This window comes from Lingula anatina, chromosome 1 (assembly GCF_051362555.1).
Source record: "Lingula anatina isolate TDL-2025a chromosome 1, LinAna3.0, whole genome shotgun sequence".
NCBI classification, from domain to species: domain Eukaryota; kingdom Metazoa; phylum Brachiopoda; class Lingulata; order Lingulida; family Lingulidae; genus Lingula; species Lingula anatina.
This window is the reverse complement of record NC_141767.1, coordinates 64,235,183-64,249,205: the sequence shown is the minus strand read 5'-3', so window position 1 is coordinate 64,249,205 and position 14,023 is coordinate 64,235,183. Positions and strand designations below refer to the sequence as shown.

Genomic DNA, 14,023 nt, shown 5'->3' with positions numbered 1-14,023 from the left:
TAGTCACACAGGTCTAAGGGTCTTATTTGCAAGAAGTCTTTGTCATTGAAATTAGAAGCGGCGTGAACGCATTTTTCATTTTCTCAGGTCACGTCAGGCTATTATTTTATTTTAAATCTTTCAATCGCTCTAAAAACCATCATGAAACTAAACTACAATCTACTGGTTTCCCTTTGATCTAAGTGGAACAAATACCACCTGACAGAATTTTGATTTTCTAGTAATAGAAATTTCAGACACCATGTGCTCTTTTCTGCCTCATGTACATGTATTATTAACATTTATTTATGTAGCGAACTGTTCACAAGCACGGTTTTTGCTCAAAATTAAATAAGAAACCAGTTCATAAGACCGATATTGTCATTTATTAAAATGATGAAATGTAATATGATACGAAGTTACAATATGGGAGATAGTAACAACATCAAATTAAATGATCACACATACATCCACCATACCAAAGAGTTCTGTAAAACGTTACTGCACTGCATTTTTGTTCGATAGACGTAAATTTATTACTGCATTTAACAGGGTGATAGTTGGTTCGTTAACAGTAGCTTATTCTGTTATGTTGGTATTCCGTCAACACGTAGTTCAGTTATATTTAGCACCAGGGTGAAGGGTTATGTCTAGCGCAGTGATGCGTCCTCATCGTTAAAATATACGTTTTTTTTTTTCGAGTAACACGTACGTAGAGTTATTCGATGCCTGCTAATAAATTATTTATCGTATAATGTGGACTCTTATTTTCATGCGTGATTAAGGTCAAACGATAACGGCCCAGCTCGTTTTTGTTTATTAGGTATACACTGTCGCATTGTAGGTTTGCAAATACAACAGGCGCGCTTTTTTATTAACAAAAGGTACGGCAAATCCTTTCAGGTGCGATGACGCGTTAAAATGCAAACAGCATACCAATTGATTGTATATTGGGCACTCGTTGCTACCAACAGTTTTAAATTAAGAAGTTCTTGGAAGAGAATGTTTTTCATGTGCTTATTGATTGAGAACTACATCAAATAGCAACCGGGTGGCAGACAGGTAAGTTTAATAAATACCACACGCTGCCTTTTATGGAGCACCCGTAATACAAATGAAGTCACATGAACTGTTAATGCGAGTACGTTCATGTAACCAAAAAATAAGAATATTTTACCTAAGCCTAACGTGTAAGATTTACTTCGTCACCTTTGGTTAAATGAGCCCTTGGAATATGGCTAAAACTGCAGAGAAGCGTTGACATTTCATCTGATTGAGTGTTCGTATTTAAGGTCCATATAAAACTTGTCTTAAAAGTATCTGAGAAGAAATACTTGATACTAGTGCACCGTTTTAGGTGGTGACATCATAGACAATGTCTGATGAGGACCGTACCGAGGGGGGTGTAGGTGAAGACAACCCAACAGCTGCTACCACGTAAGTATACAGATAAAGTATTAGAAAGATTAGACGAGAATGATGACGAATAAGAGCGTAGGGGAGACCGGGACTAGTTGGAACCCGGGGTAAGTTGGCCCCCCACCAATTTATGACAAAGTATCTATGGGGTAAAATAATTTATCACATCATTTTGTAAAGTGACCGTATAGTGCAAAGAAAGCGACGGCAGTATGTCCAAATGAAATAACTTAGCATCTTAAAGTAACTTTATTAAAGAGCCTTGATGGGCTTGATGGGGGGCCAACTTACCCCGGGGTCCAACTAGCCCCGGTCTCCCCTATTACATAAACCGAGCACAAGTTAAAAGTGAAATGTAACAATTTCCCTTGGAACAAGAAAAACCCGATATCAATAAGTATTGGTAAAAGCCTTTAGATTTTTTTAAAGCTTATTTGCAGGAAAAAGCAAGATACATTATACATGTACATGTACATGTACATCTCCCTTCCTCTCTCCCTTCCGCCTAAATTTTAGTTAAAATTTAATCGTCCTGAATAAAAGTGTTTGCAGACCAGTGTGTGTGTGTGTGTGTGTGTGTGTGTGGGGGGGGGGGGTAGGGGGATCCTGCCCCCCCTTCGGTTTCTGAAAAACTAATCACACAAATATACCCCTTTTGGGATTAGAATTTTGATTAGCTGATTTATAGGAGCAAATGGCGCCGTTCGCCCTCTAAAATAAGAAAAACTTTCATGGCTCGCCAAGCTTCGCATCCGCAGACCCCCCCTTTAAATAATCCTGGATCCGTCCCTGGTGCAGACTCATGAAAGCCATCTCCCTTCGTCCAACAGGCGCACCGGTCCATCGTCTATCAATCAGCTGTTCTGTACCTCGTGCCCACTTATATTATTACATAGCACGAAAAGAACGAATGAATGAACATCTAGAATATCAAAACATGAGCCAAAATCTCAGATGCACCAGGTTAATCAAATACATTTTTATATATCTCCTTGTTTTCTAATTTAGACAGACGTATGACTTTCATGCATTTCGGAAGAAGCCGAAGATTAGAAAACAAACCGACGACGAAGAAAGTACCGTGGATAAATGCTGCTCTGTGATATCTCTGCTCCTGTTTGGCATAGTGACACTTGTCATCATTATCGCGGGTGTTACTTCCTATAGGATCCTCATTGTTGTATCTATTTCGAAAATAAAAGAAAACAGGACAGATACATATTATCATTTCACTGGCAGCATATCAGACAATGTTACAGCGCTTGATGCTGAAAACTTTGAAAAAATCGAGAAACTTAGATGGTACTGTCTGTTGCTCGGAAGTATGCTTGCGCCCGTTGTTCTTGGATTCATTGGATCTGTTACATCCGCCTGCTTTCAATCAGCACGTAAAAAAGGGACAAAATTCATGGTACAGGGCTTTTCTGACCAACCGCCGGACGCCTTCGATTCTGAGGACCGAAAAATGCCGCTTGGAGCATTTGCAAAAAGGATTCTTTTCCTAATTGTTCTCGTAAGTATGTTTTTAAAAATATATTTTGATACATGTAAATTTTTGTTTTGTAAGATTTTATGGTTTGACTAAGTGACTAAGAGCTGATCTTAAATTTTATGATGTCAGGGGGGTTGTATGTATTGAAGCTTCTCAGGAAAACTACAGTGTATTAAAAAAATTCACAATTCTACCGAATATAAACGTACAATAATAAGACGTAAGATAGAAGAAATGCCAATATTATGCAGGGGTATATTTAATGTAACAGAATGGCAAAAAGAGGCAAACGGGTTGTTTATTTTTCATCAAAAATACTCTTGTTTATATTTTTGGGGTAAATGCATTTATTTGGTTATGATAAAAACAGAAACTTTTCGAAGTGTATTAATACTACACGGTTCAAAAATTCTTCTAATGCTGCATTTTGTATTCTGGAATACTTGAATGTCTGAATTAAGCATAAATAGCAGCAAGACGAAATTAGTGTGGATAGGCTCAAAAGAGTTCAGTTCGGATATTTATTCACACAATAAATGGAAATTGACTTAGGGTAACGCTTTTTTAACCTGTTGGGCATAGAATTTGATGTAACAACATTGTAAAACTGAACTATGATAAACAGATAGCAAAAGTGAAAATAAGCTCGCAGCGGTGGAATAAAAGAATATTAATACTCTTCGGGTAAATTACTATAAAAATTAATATAAAAATATTTATACATATTAAATACAATAGTTATAATTAAACTGACCCGTTTATTGATATGCTTGCCAAATCCAGATAATTATTGTATAAAAAAATAAAATACTTGTTTTTAATTCTACCTGGAATAATAAGATTGATAAAATTTAACAAGTGATAACTTATGGCTTCTCCATTTCTCTAAAATGTTAGATTAGGATAGCTTCATTGGTCATTTGTCAGGCCTGTAGATGCAAAAAAAAGCGCTTTTCCAAATAAACAAGGAGCTCTCATATCATTAAATCTAGAATAGATACGTACACCTGTTGCTGTGTGTTCTGTTAAATTTGTAAAGAAAAAACGTAACAAATCCTAGCGTAACCTTGAATATCTCCTCTTATTACGGTAGTATTTTGTTTGTATATTGCTGTATAATTGTGTCAGTTTTATATTATGTTGAAAAGCACATAGGGTGTCTATCGATGTGTTAAGTTTAGCTGGCTTATTCGCCCTTGAGAAAGAAATTGGGAACACAACCGAAACTCGGAGTTGGTAAATGTATTATTTCATTTCCATTTCAGAAAAATTATCAATACATAAAAAAATTACATTTTTTCTGTGATGGGATATTCTCCGTCCCATTACTTATATAACCAATTGCAGTTTTGATATGCTTCAGGTGTGTATATATGTTAACCTCCCTTCGTCGTGTTTTAATTTCAGTAGATAATTGTTCCAATATGCCGTTAAACTCTTGTCTTTAAGTCGGGTTTATTGACTACTGGTCGCTTTCATTTCATGTTATGAAACACACGTCTACATAAACGTAACTAAGCACCCGACTACGCACGCTAAGCACAGTTACTAACCCATGTCGTTGTTAGCAACGTCTGTGTTGAACAAAAGGCAAATATAGATTTTGGATATAGCCCTGAGATTAAGTCGCGCAAAAGTGAAAGCTGCATTGTTTTTGAACACCTGCCATGAAGACTGACAGACAGTTCGTTATAAATCGATAGTCGTTTTTACTCAAACTTTCTTTCATTTTTGGTACTCCATATCAATATTATAGGATGTTTTGAAATAGGCCTGTGTAAACCAATGGTTTTCTCACTGGTCGTTTGAGCGGAGGTGGTGGGAGGAGTCTCTATTGAATCAAATTAAATTTGTTTGTCCTCGTTTCTCCCCCACCAGCAAAATCTGTGGAGTAATACGGTTAAAATTATAAGTGAACAACAGCTTTTAAAATTATGTGACATACTTAATTTGATGTTAAGGGAATGCGGTTGCTGTGATTGTAAATGCAGTTGCTGGTCTTTGAACTGAGTGATAAGCTGATAAACTAAAAATATGTAAGTTAGGGGAGACCGGGGCTAGTTGGCCCAGTTAGACACTTTTGGCCTTGTAGAGCCAACTAGGAGTGGGTTAGAGTAACAAAACCGGTTTCAAAGTAAGCCCCATGAACTAAGCTACGTATGCAACGTCATTATTTTTCGAATATAATGCCAGGTAGCTCACAATTTGACAAAAAACGCAGTTGAAGTCAAGGGGGCCAACTTGCCCCCCAGGGTCGGGGCAAGTTGGCCCCCCTATACGAAAATGAAGTATATATCCCATGTAAACCCCTTGAAATACATTTTTATAAATTTTTAATTTATTTAATTGATTTTTGAGAGTCTTTGATGAATAAACAGTTCAAATGAGGCGGATTTATTGAGGTTTCCGTACGTCACTTTGTTGGGGGGGGGTATGTGTTGCAAGAACCAAAATATCTATCAATAAAATGTATTTTGTTTTAATTAAGAATAAATAAATAATGGTATAAAGAATGTTTTTAATGAATGAAAACGAATAATAAATTTTCTTTTTAAAAGAAAGTAACAAATTCAGTTGTAAACCATTGAGTTTGTTTCAATAATGGTCTCTAGCTAGGGAGGGGTGGAAAATCCCCTTGGGGCCACATATAACACTATAAATACAAAGGGAATCCCCTTACAATGAATTAAGGCAAAATAAATGTTTTTCTACGGAAAGTCCAATGGATTTGCTTTTTAATACTTACAATCAACAGAATATTTCTATTATAAATTTTCAAAAAGACACCAGAGAGAAAATTTAAAAAATCAATCAGACGGTAATAGACACCGGCAAGCTTTGTCAATTTCACCAACTTGTTTATTTCAAACAGCGTTGCACGCAAAGGTTTGTGGGTAATATGAGGGTCCAACTTGCCCCGAGTCAAGGGGGCCAACTAGCCCCGGGTGCACATTATTTATTTTAAAGGATGGTAGCCATTTATGGTGCTAGAATGAGCAACGATGATACATCTATGTGAAACTTGAAACAATGAGCTTCAGTTTGATGCCCTATACATATCTTATATTCGATCAAAAGCCTATGAAAATAGATTTTTAAATCTCTTAAACAAAATTACTTTCAGGTGCAAAAATAGTTTATTTCGACTCACCGCTTACGTAAAACTTTTTAACGTCCGACACTTCCTTAGCATTGTAGGCTACGGTCACTTTGCAAGAGTATGTGGCCAATTTTTTTACCTCGTAGTTACTTTTTCATAAATTGACGGGGGGCCAACTTACCCCGGGGTCCAACTAGCCCCGGTCTCCCCTAATTACTCTCCCTTATCATGCATCTTTAATATTCTCTTAGTGGCATACGTGATATTTACCTGTATGAGCAGGTGGAAACGATGCCATTTCACCAGGTGCAAGATAGCAATTTTAGGATCTCATGCAGTGAAATCTTCACTCTTTGAAAATGAATATATTATATATTAAATTATTATTTTTCTTTTTCAGACTGCCATTCCTGAAATCCTGCATACGGGTGGGATGTGCTTGTTCGTTTTCAAAGCGCTTCCTGAAGTCCATACGCTGGACATCATGCCCTTATTCTACGCCACAGGCTTTGTACCCGCTTTACTGTTGCTGATTCTTCACATCAAATCCGACAGACAGTCCCGTGGGATGAAGATTCGCGACATTTTGCTTGACATATTGGTGGTATTAATTCAGTTAGGATGCGTGGTGTTCATTTGCATTCCCTGGAACTGGGATTCACAAAGCCTTCGCAACTTTGCGCCATCGAGAGATTGGACCTTACCGGTCGCAATTCTGCTAATTTCGTTCGGTTGGTGGGAAAACTTCGTCAATACCGATGCAAAGAATTACATTTCAATACCTATCAAGAACTTTAAAACAGAAATGAGAAGACACAGGTCGCTGATTTATTCATACGTTATGTTTTTTAAAATGATTGCAACATTATGCTTCACATTAGGCATATTGTACTGGAACGGATTTTCCGTAGAAGACGTTCAGAGATTTTTTACCTCAGATCAATACGTTCATGAAACAGAGAGAGTGGCCTTAATAAGCGTTGGTTGTATTCTAGGTTTTGCTGCCTTGCTATCTTATTTATCCATATTCTTAACATGCACCATGGGAATTCCTAAGCTCGGCTACATCTGTGTTCTGATATCCATGGCTGCGTCCCCTTTAGTTGTATTCATACCTCTGTGCAGTAAGGAGACACTTGCTTTTATTGAGAGATACACTCCTGACCAGACACTAGGGGGAGTCATACGGAGATGGCTGGTGGGCAGCCTATCGCCCAATTGTGATCCCAACAATCCCGAGCATCTTTGGGCTCAGGTTGGACTGTATATCGCCCTTCTCCTTTCTCATCTTTTTCTAAATAGACATGTGTGGAATTCTCTTGGAAAAACTGCCATACCCTCCTTGAAATGGATATTCATCCAGCCTCTGTACTGCGGTATTCTCCTTGAGCAGTCGTTCATGTTTCGCAGACGACTGCCAAAAGATGTTGATGTTGATGGGAACGATGTGGATGCTGTCGAGGATGTTGCACACATCCCTTCCTGTGAAGATGGGAGTGATGTTGATTCAGCCGAGGATGTTGCACACATCCCCTCCGGTGAAGATTCAGGGAAAAAGAAACCAATGGTATACGCTTGTGGAACCATGTGGCATGAATCCGAGATTGAAATGCGACAAATGCTTGCCAGCATTATAAGGTAGGCCTTGTTTTGTATTTTTCTTAGCTAGTTAAAATTTCCATTTTTTAACATTTATGAATTTCATATTTTAAATATTAAAAGATTTATTTTGCAGATTCTTGTCGATATTTTTTTCCATTAAATATATCTGAGTGATTTAAGAGTGAAAATTATTTAAGTTTAAGGTTTAAAATCATTCTAACTTATTCAATATACATATTTGCATCTGTAGACTCGATGGCGCTGTCAAAAAGGAAGATTCTATCTTCGACTATGAGACGCACATAATGTTCGATGATGCTTTCACGTATACTATTGAAAACATGAAGGCAACCAAAGACGCCAGCTCCCGTAAAGATGTACCCGATCCTAGGAGTTCAACCCATGGAACTAAAGAAGAAGTCAAAACCCAATACAAACGAAGGATTGTAAACAACTACGTTAACAGTTTTTTCCGAATAATACTTGAGGACGTATTCAGGTAAGAAATCAAGCAAATACACAAAAAAAAGTTTTGATTTCTTGATTCTTCTCACAGAAGGGTGATGACATTGTCCACTTGTTTTAAATATGAAATTATCTAATTTTGATTTACAGGCAAGATGTTGATCATGAAATTGTAGAAAGGGTCATGAAGGAACTTAGCAAAGCAACCCGATCTTCAGATGAAGAACACAGTCAAACAGAACCAAAAACATCCGCCACTGAAACAAATGCTGGGCATAAAGCAGCTTGGGAGGATAGAAGATCGGTATCAAAAAGTTCATGTGGCACTGTACAGATGCAAACATCCACGTCTGTACATGTAAATGGCAATACACACAACCCAGCAACCTGCCTGAAAGTTACCAGGACGCCATATGGTGGAAGACTTGAAATTAAGATGAATAATACTACCTTGTATGTCCATTTAAAGGATAAAGATAAAATTCGACACCGAAAACGATGGAGCCAGGTAATTTTTTCGTAAATTTTAATATTAAAAAATACAAAAATAGCATATTGAAAAAGAATTGAAAAGGAGCGAAACGCAATTGTGTTGAAATACATGTATATTTGAATCTCATGTACTGGTAAATGTGAAATGTGTCTCAACGATCTAAATAAATAAAAATATAGTGACTAAGTATGATACAGTTTGTGGTATTTTTTCAGGTGATGTACATGTACTACCTCCTGCAGTATAACACAAACCCGAAGAACCCAGACAAAAAACACGATGAAAATGACCTGGACAACGTGTATTTGCTGGCTCTGGACGGAGATGTTGATTTCCACGCAGATGCCTTGACCAGCTTGGTGAAAGAGATGGCGTCAGACAAGAAACTGGGAGCTGCCTGTGGACGAATCCATCCAATCGGCAGCGGTAAAAATCATGTTTATTGTGTCTTTCAAGTACCTTTATAGTTAAACATATCTATGCTTTTCTCGTCATAAGAATTCAAACACATCTGAAACAGATAAACGGTTTTGATTTGAGACCATTTTATCTCTCTTTACATCTCTCTTTTACATTATGTAGAAGAAAACAGCTTCAATTGATATGGTCAGTTATATGAAGTACCATTTGATTTATTGTAGGACCTATGGTATGGTACCAGAAATTCGAGTACGCCATTGGCCACTGGTTACAGAAGAGCGCAGAACATGTTCTTGGATGCGTTCTGTGCAGTCCTGGCTGTTTTAGTTTGTTTCGCGGAAAGGCAGTGATGGAAGTGATAGACATCTACTCCCAGCGACCAAAGAGAGCAATCGACTATCTACAATTTGATCAAGGTATAACAAAAATGAGAAATAGTTAGTAACACGGAATGATAAGTTGTGATTAAACGAAGCGCAGTGACTGGAATGTTTGAAGTTTTCCAACATTATTGGTATCAATGCGTAATTCAGAGTTTTGTACACTAATGTTACATAATAAACCTGTTCAAACTGAATTCAAATAAACCAAAAATCATTTCTTTAATTTCAAAGGAGAAGACCGTTGGTTGTGTACCCTCTTGCTTCAAAACGGCCGGAGCATCAAATACTGTGCGGCCTCTGATGCTTGGACCTATGCGCCAGAAACATTCTCAGAGTTCTACAACCAACGGCGACGGTGGAGCGTGTCAACGATTGCCAACTTGTACGACTTGATATCTAACGGCTGGGAAACCTCCACCGTAAACGATAACATAACGTTTGGTTTTATCTTGTACCAAGCTCTTCTTCTGGTATCATCTTTGCTTGGTCCTGCCACAGTACTAATGGCCATATCAACGTCCATTACGACCCTGTTAATACCAAACCTGAGCAACGACACTGCAGGCTCTTTTGTAACCAACGGAATTATCCTCCTCCCAATTATATTCTACATCTGGGTTTCATTTACACAAACCAAGAATGTTCAGCTGAACGTAGCAGCGATTCTCAGCGGTATTTATGCACTTCTCATGATAGCCACACTCGTTGGGATAATAGTGGAAGTGGGCACAAACATTGCGAGCATGTCATCTCTTATCTTTTTAACCCTGGTGGCACTTTTTGTTACAACGGCACTTCTACACCCAAAAGAGCTCTTCTGTGTTTTGTACGGACTTTTTTATTTCATAGCCGTTCCATCTATGTACGTATTCTTAACAATTTACTCAATTTCCAATCTCAACGACGTGTCATGGGGGACAAGAGAAACCCCAAAAATTGTCCGTGATAATGAAGGTGGTGTGCCTCGGAAAGTTACTCAAGGCAGTGAAGATGAATTTAACTGTGATTCTTTTTTTGGCTGTATATGTCGCTGTAGAAAAAAAGAAGAAAGCCAAAAGCAAAACGAACCCCCCAGCCAAGCATCACCGAAGCAGGCAAAAGCTGAGAAGGATTCTGGTTTGCTTCCACAAAAAGCAAAGAAATGGAAGAGTAAGTGCCTATCTCCATAAAATTCATTTGAGACAAAAGGTAGAAAAATATATCGAAAATAAATATTAATAGAGCCTAGTAAGTAAAACGCATTAAGGTTAGGATGCATTTCAGCAGAGGTGATGTGGTACATTTAATGTATAATTATCACCTATCATATTAATTTCTTGGTAATTTACAAGAAATGAACTCTTAATTTTTTACTTTTATGAAAACAACCATATCGCAGAATGCTATTCTTTCAGTTGTAATTTTTGAAGTCTACCGTGTATCTAATACCTCGTTTTATTAGAGCCTTAATGATGCGGGTTTTTTTACATAACAGTAACTTAATGAAGATATTAAACATTTATTTTGAAAAAAATGCATTTATTAAATATATTTATAGGGTCTTTATATTATTGCGACGTATCTTAAGTAAAAGTAAAGATTACAGGTAAAAGGTTGAGGAATTGTTGCAATTTGTGTGTGTTGAAACCATTCCCACTACAATGATGATAATGTATACACCGTTGTTAATGTTTTCCAGGAGTCAGAGAATTGATATTCGAGGAATTCACATGGACCAGCGCCTTCAGTACGCATATGTGGCACAAGGAAACCAAAACAACCATAAACTTAAAAGAGCAAAACAATTACGAGTACACTTTCTGGAAGCACCTGATAAAGTTCCGTCTTGAGCCCATAGACAAAAACGCCGATGAAGAGACACTGAAAAAAGATTTAAAAACACTGCGCAACAACTCCATGACATTTGTAATCTTTTGCAACGCTGTCTGGATAGCTTTTACGATCCTCATACAAAGTCAGTCTGATATATTTATTCGTTGGCATGACCACAATGGCTACGAACAAAAGTCAGACGTCTTAAGCCTTTTGTTTCTCAGTTTATTCATTCTGGTGACTATCATACAGTTTATTTGTATGCTTTGGCACCGATTTTGGACTCTTATCCTCTACATATCGACAGCAGCCTCTTCGTTGAAATTTGGCAAAAACAGAGTTCACCCTTTGAATAATAGTGGTGATAATGCTGGTTCAGGAACCTCTGAAAATAGAAGCGGTGACTGTGAAACTGATAGCGTGGATAACAATGTTGGAGTGGAGAATGGAAGAGCGATACCTCCTTCTGCAGGTGATTCTGAGACTAGGCAGGCCTTCGATGAGGCGTCGCCTTCATTCTGTAATACATCTGACAAGAAAGATGCTTCGTTGCTTGACTCCCCACTTCACGCTGAAACCTCGCATTCAGGTGCAACACATCCGACCTACGGAACAAACCTGATAAAGTCACTGCAACCCAAAGATCCGAACAACACAGCTTCCGAGTTGGCCGCAAATGACAAGTTGGCGCCCCAAACTTCACAGAACGTTTCAGATCCCGTGAAACCATTACCGCCATTACGAGTTGGTCATAACACGCCACCGATTAAACAGCAGAGTGATCCTCAACAAACTGGGATTAAGCACGTGAACCATGTCAATGAACTTACTGAGGTGGAGGAAAACATTTTAAGCTCTAGGGATCTTGCTGCTTATACCAGTCCAGAGGGAAGTAACACTACCATGTCAGGTTTGCCTGCTTACGGGAAAAGAATGTCTCCAGGCACAAATCAGCAATCAGCAACTAATGTTCTGTTCGTTGAAGAAGAAAGCGGAGGAGCAAAACCTTCTGGCATTTTAAAGCCTGATAACATTCCCCAAAATTCAGTGCCAAATAATGTTGACTACTCCAACCAAACCAATCAAGTAAATGCTCCAGATAATCTGAAAGATGCAGGCACTGCAGACGACACCACTTCAATAGAATCCTTATCCGTACCAGGTGTATCCGTAGATACGAACAGCACGGTACCTTTGTTGGATGCAAACGACAAAGCTTCGAAAAATGTGACGCCTAACCATCCTCCCCCAAAAACCTTGTTTCACAATTTTGACTACGCTGTACAGGCGGATGCAGCGCAAGTTAATGCTTCATATGATGTAAAATATGTGGGCTCGGCACATCCGACGCACGGCACCACTCTGATAGAACCCTTACCCCAAGCCTTGCCTGTAGAGCTGAACAACACGGCATCTTGGTCAGACGCAAATGGGAAGCCAGCACTTCAACATCCTGAACCCCTCCATGCAGCACTCAGTACTCAGTCAGAAAGTTTAACTTACGAGTTTGCTTCAAGAAATGTGGTGTCAGCACCGCCACTACAAGAACGGTGCGTTACTGAGGGGGAGGAAGAGTTCCTCAGTTCCACAGGCCCTACATCTGACATGCCAATAGATAAACACATGCATTCATGGGTTAGTGACACGAATATACAGGAACCGACGGCAACTCACCAAAATGTAGGTGAAAAAACAATCAAAAAGAAAAGAAGAAGGAAGAAACAAAAAACTATAGTGAACGAACAACAAAATGACTGTGGTCCCTCCTATGAACAAGCTCCCGCAGAAATTAATGACGAAAACAATGAATTTCAATTGAGCGATCATACAGCTCCACAGGTTTTTTAACTAAACACCTTATTACCGTTTTGTTCACTTTCATTTCCATATTTATCCCGGGGAGATCAACCTTGAGTAGAAGCAAGGTAATAAAGACTTAGCGTACGAATAATGTAGTCACGCTAGAAGCATTGCCATAATTGAAGTTTGTAAAATGTATTAACTAACACTATGTGTACATTTACCTTTAAGTCCATACAGTACAAGCAAGGCGTGCGTATCTTTCTTACCATTGCTGTGGGAGGAGAACATCTTCTCAACTCATTTACCTGTACATAGACGGATACACAACTTTCCACTAGCTACTCTGGGGTACATATTTAACAAAAAGGGAGATTAACTTTGATTCCACCTATCCCAGCTGGAAACCCACCGTATATTGAGAATATCTTGATGTTAAGTAGATTTAATATATAATATTTTGGGACGATAGCTAGACTTAACCTTTCAGTATGTAAAATCAAGGATAGACCCACTTACCCCCACCCTCGATTTACTGATTCATTCATGACACTTTTTAAACTAGCGATTACAGTGACTTTGTACATTAGGACTATATATATGGTTTAATGCATAAACTAGTGTGTGTGTGTGTGTGTGTGTGTGTGTGTGTGATTATAGTGCACTTTCTCACACGAAATGTCACGGTCATTGGTCCAAGGCAGTGGCAGGTCTAGGGCCAGGTAAATGGATATGGACGGTGTGTCTACGCCCAGGACTCGTTCCACGGATCTCAAAACTGATAACAAAGATGTTTTCATGTATTATTGCCTTTAAACACCAGTTTCTGATAGCAGATTTAGACACAATGTTTGTTACATTTCAATCCTCACAAAGGTACGTTGACTTAAACGGTATTAAGCACATGGCCTCAATTGTTTTTAGCAACGGTTATCAGCTCATTTGCTATAACAACAGGTGTGTTGAACAAGATGAATATGGACCTTATATATATAGGATTGTGCTATATAAATTATAAGTGCGCAATGACTTGTAGTACATGTAAATTAGGTACTTCG

At 38.3% G+C, this 14,023-nt stretch overlaps 1 protein-coding gene across 1 annotated transcript; it reads left to right on the top strand.

The window, feature by feature from the left end:
* The first annotated feature begins 918 nt into the window (after positions 1–918).
* LOC106174147 (uncharacterized) lies at positions 919–13,116 on the top strand. Its single transcript, XM_087002735.1, has 10 exons — positions 919–1,041; positions 1,337–1,416; positions 2,407–2,911; positions 6,391–7,628; positions 7,843–8,091; positions 8,208–8,565; positions 8,766–8,976; positions 9,192–9,386; positions 9,585–10,502; positions 11,032–13,116. The coding sequence occupies exons 2-10, from the start codon at positions 1,355–1,357 to the stop codon at positions 13,011–13,013; spliced, it is 5,718 nt and encodes a 1,905-aa protein (XP_086858861.1). The 5' UTR covers positions 919–1,041; positions 1,337–1,354; the 3' UTR covers positions 13,014–13,116.
* The last annotated feature ends 907 nt before the right edge of the window (positions 13,117–14,023 follow it).

Excerpts from the sequence above, each read along its gene's own strand:
- LOC106174147 (XM_087002735.1), top strand. The coding sequence starts at position 1,355 with ATGTCTGATGAGGACCGTACCGAGGGGGGTGTAGGTGAAGACAACCCA. Across the intron at positions 2,912-6,390 it reads TTCTTTTCCTAATTGTTCTC|ACTGCCATTCCTGAAATCCT; the intron begins GTAAGTATGTTT and ends TTTCTTTTTCAG. Across the intron at positions 10,503-11,031 it reads AAAAGCAAAGAAATGGAAGA|GAGTCAGAGAATTGATATTC; the intron begins GTAAGTGCCTAT and ends AATGTTTTCCAG.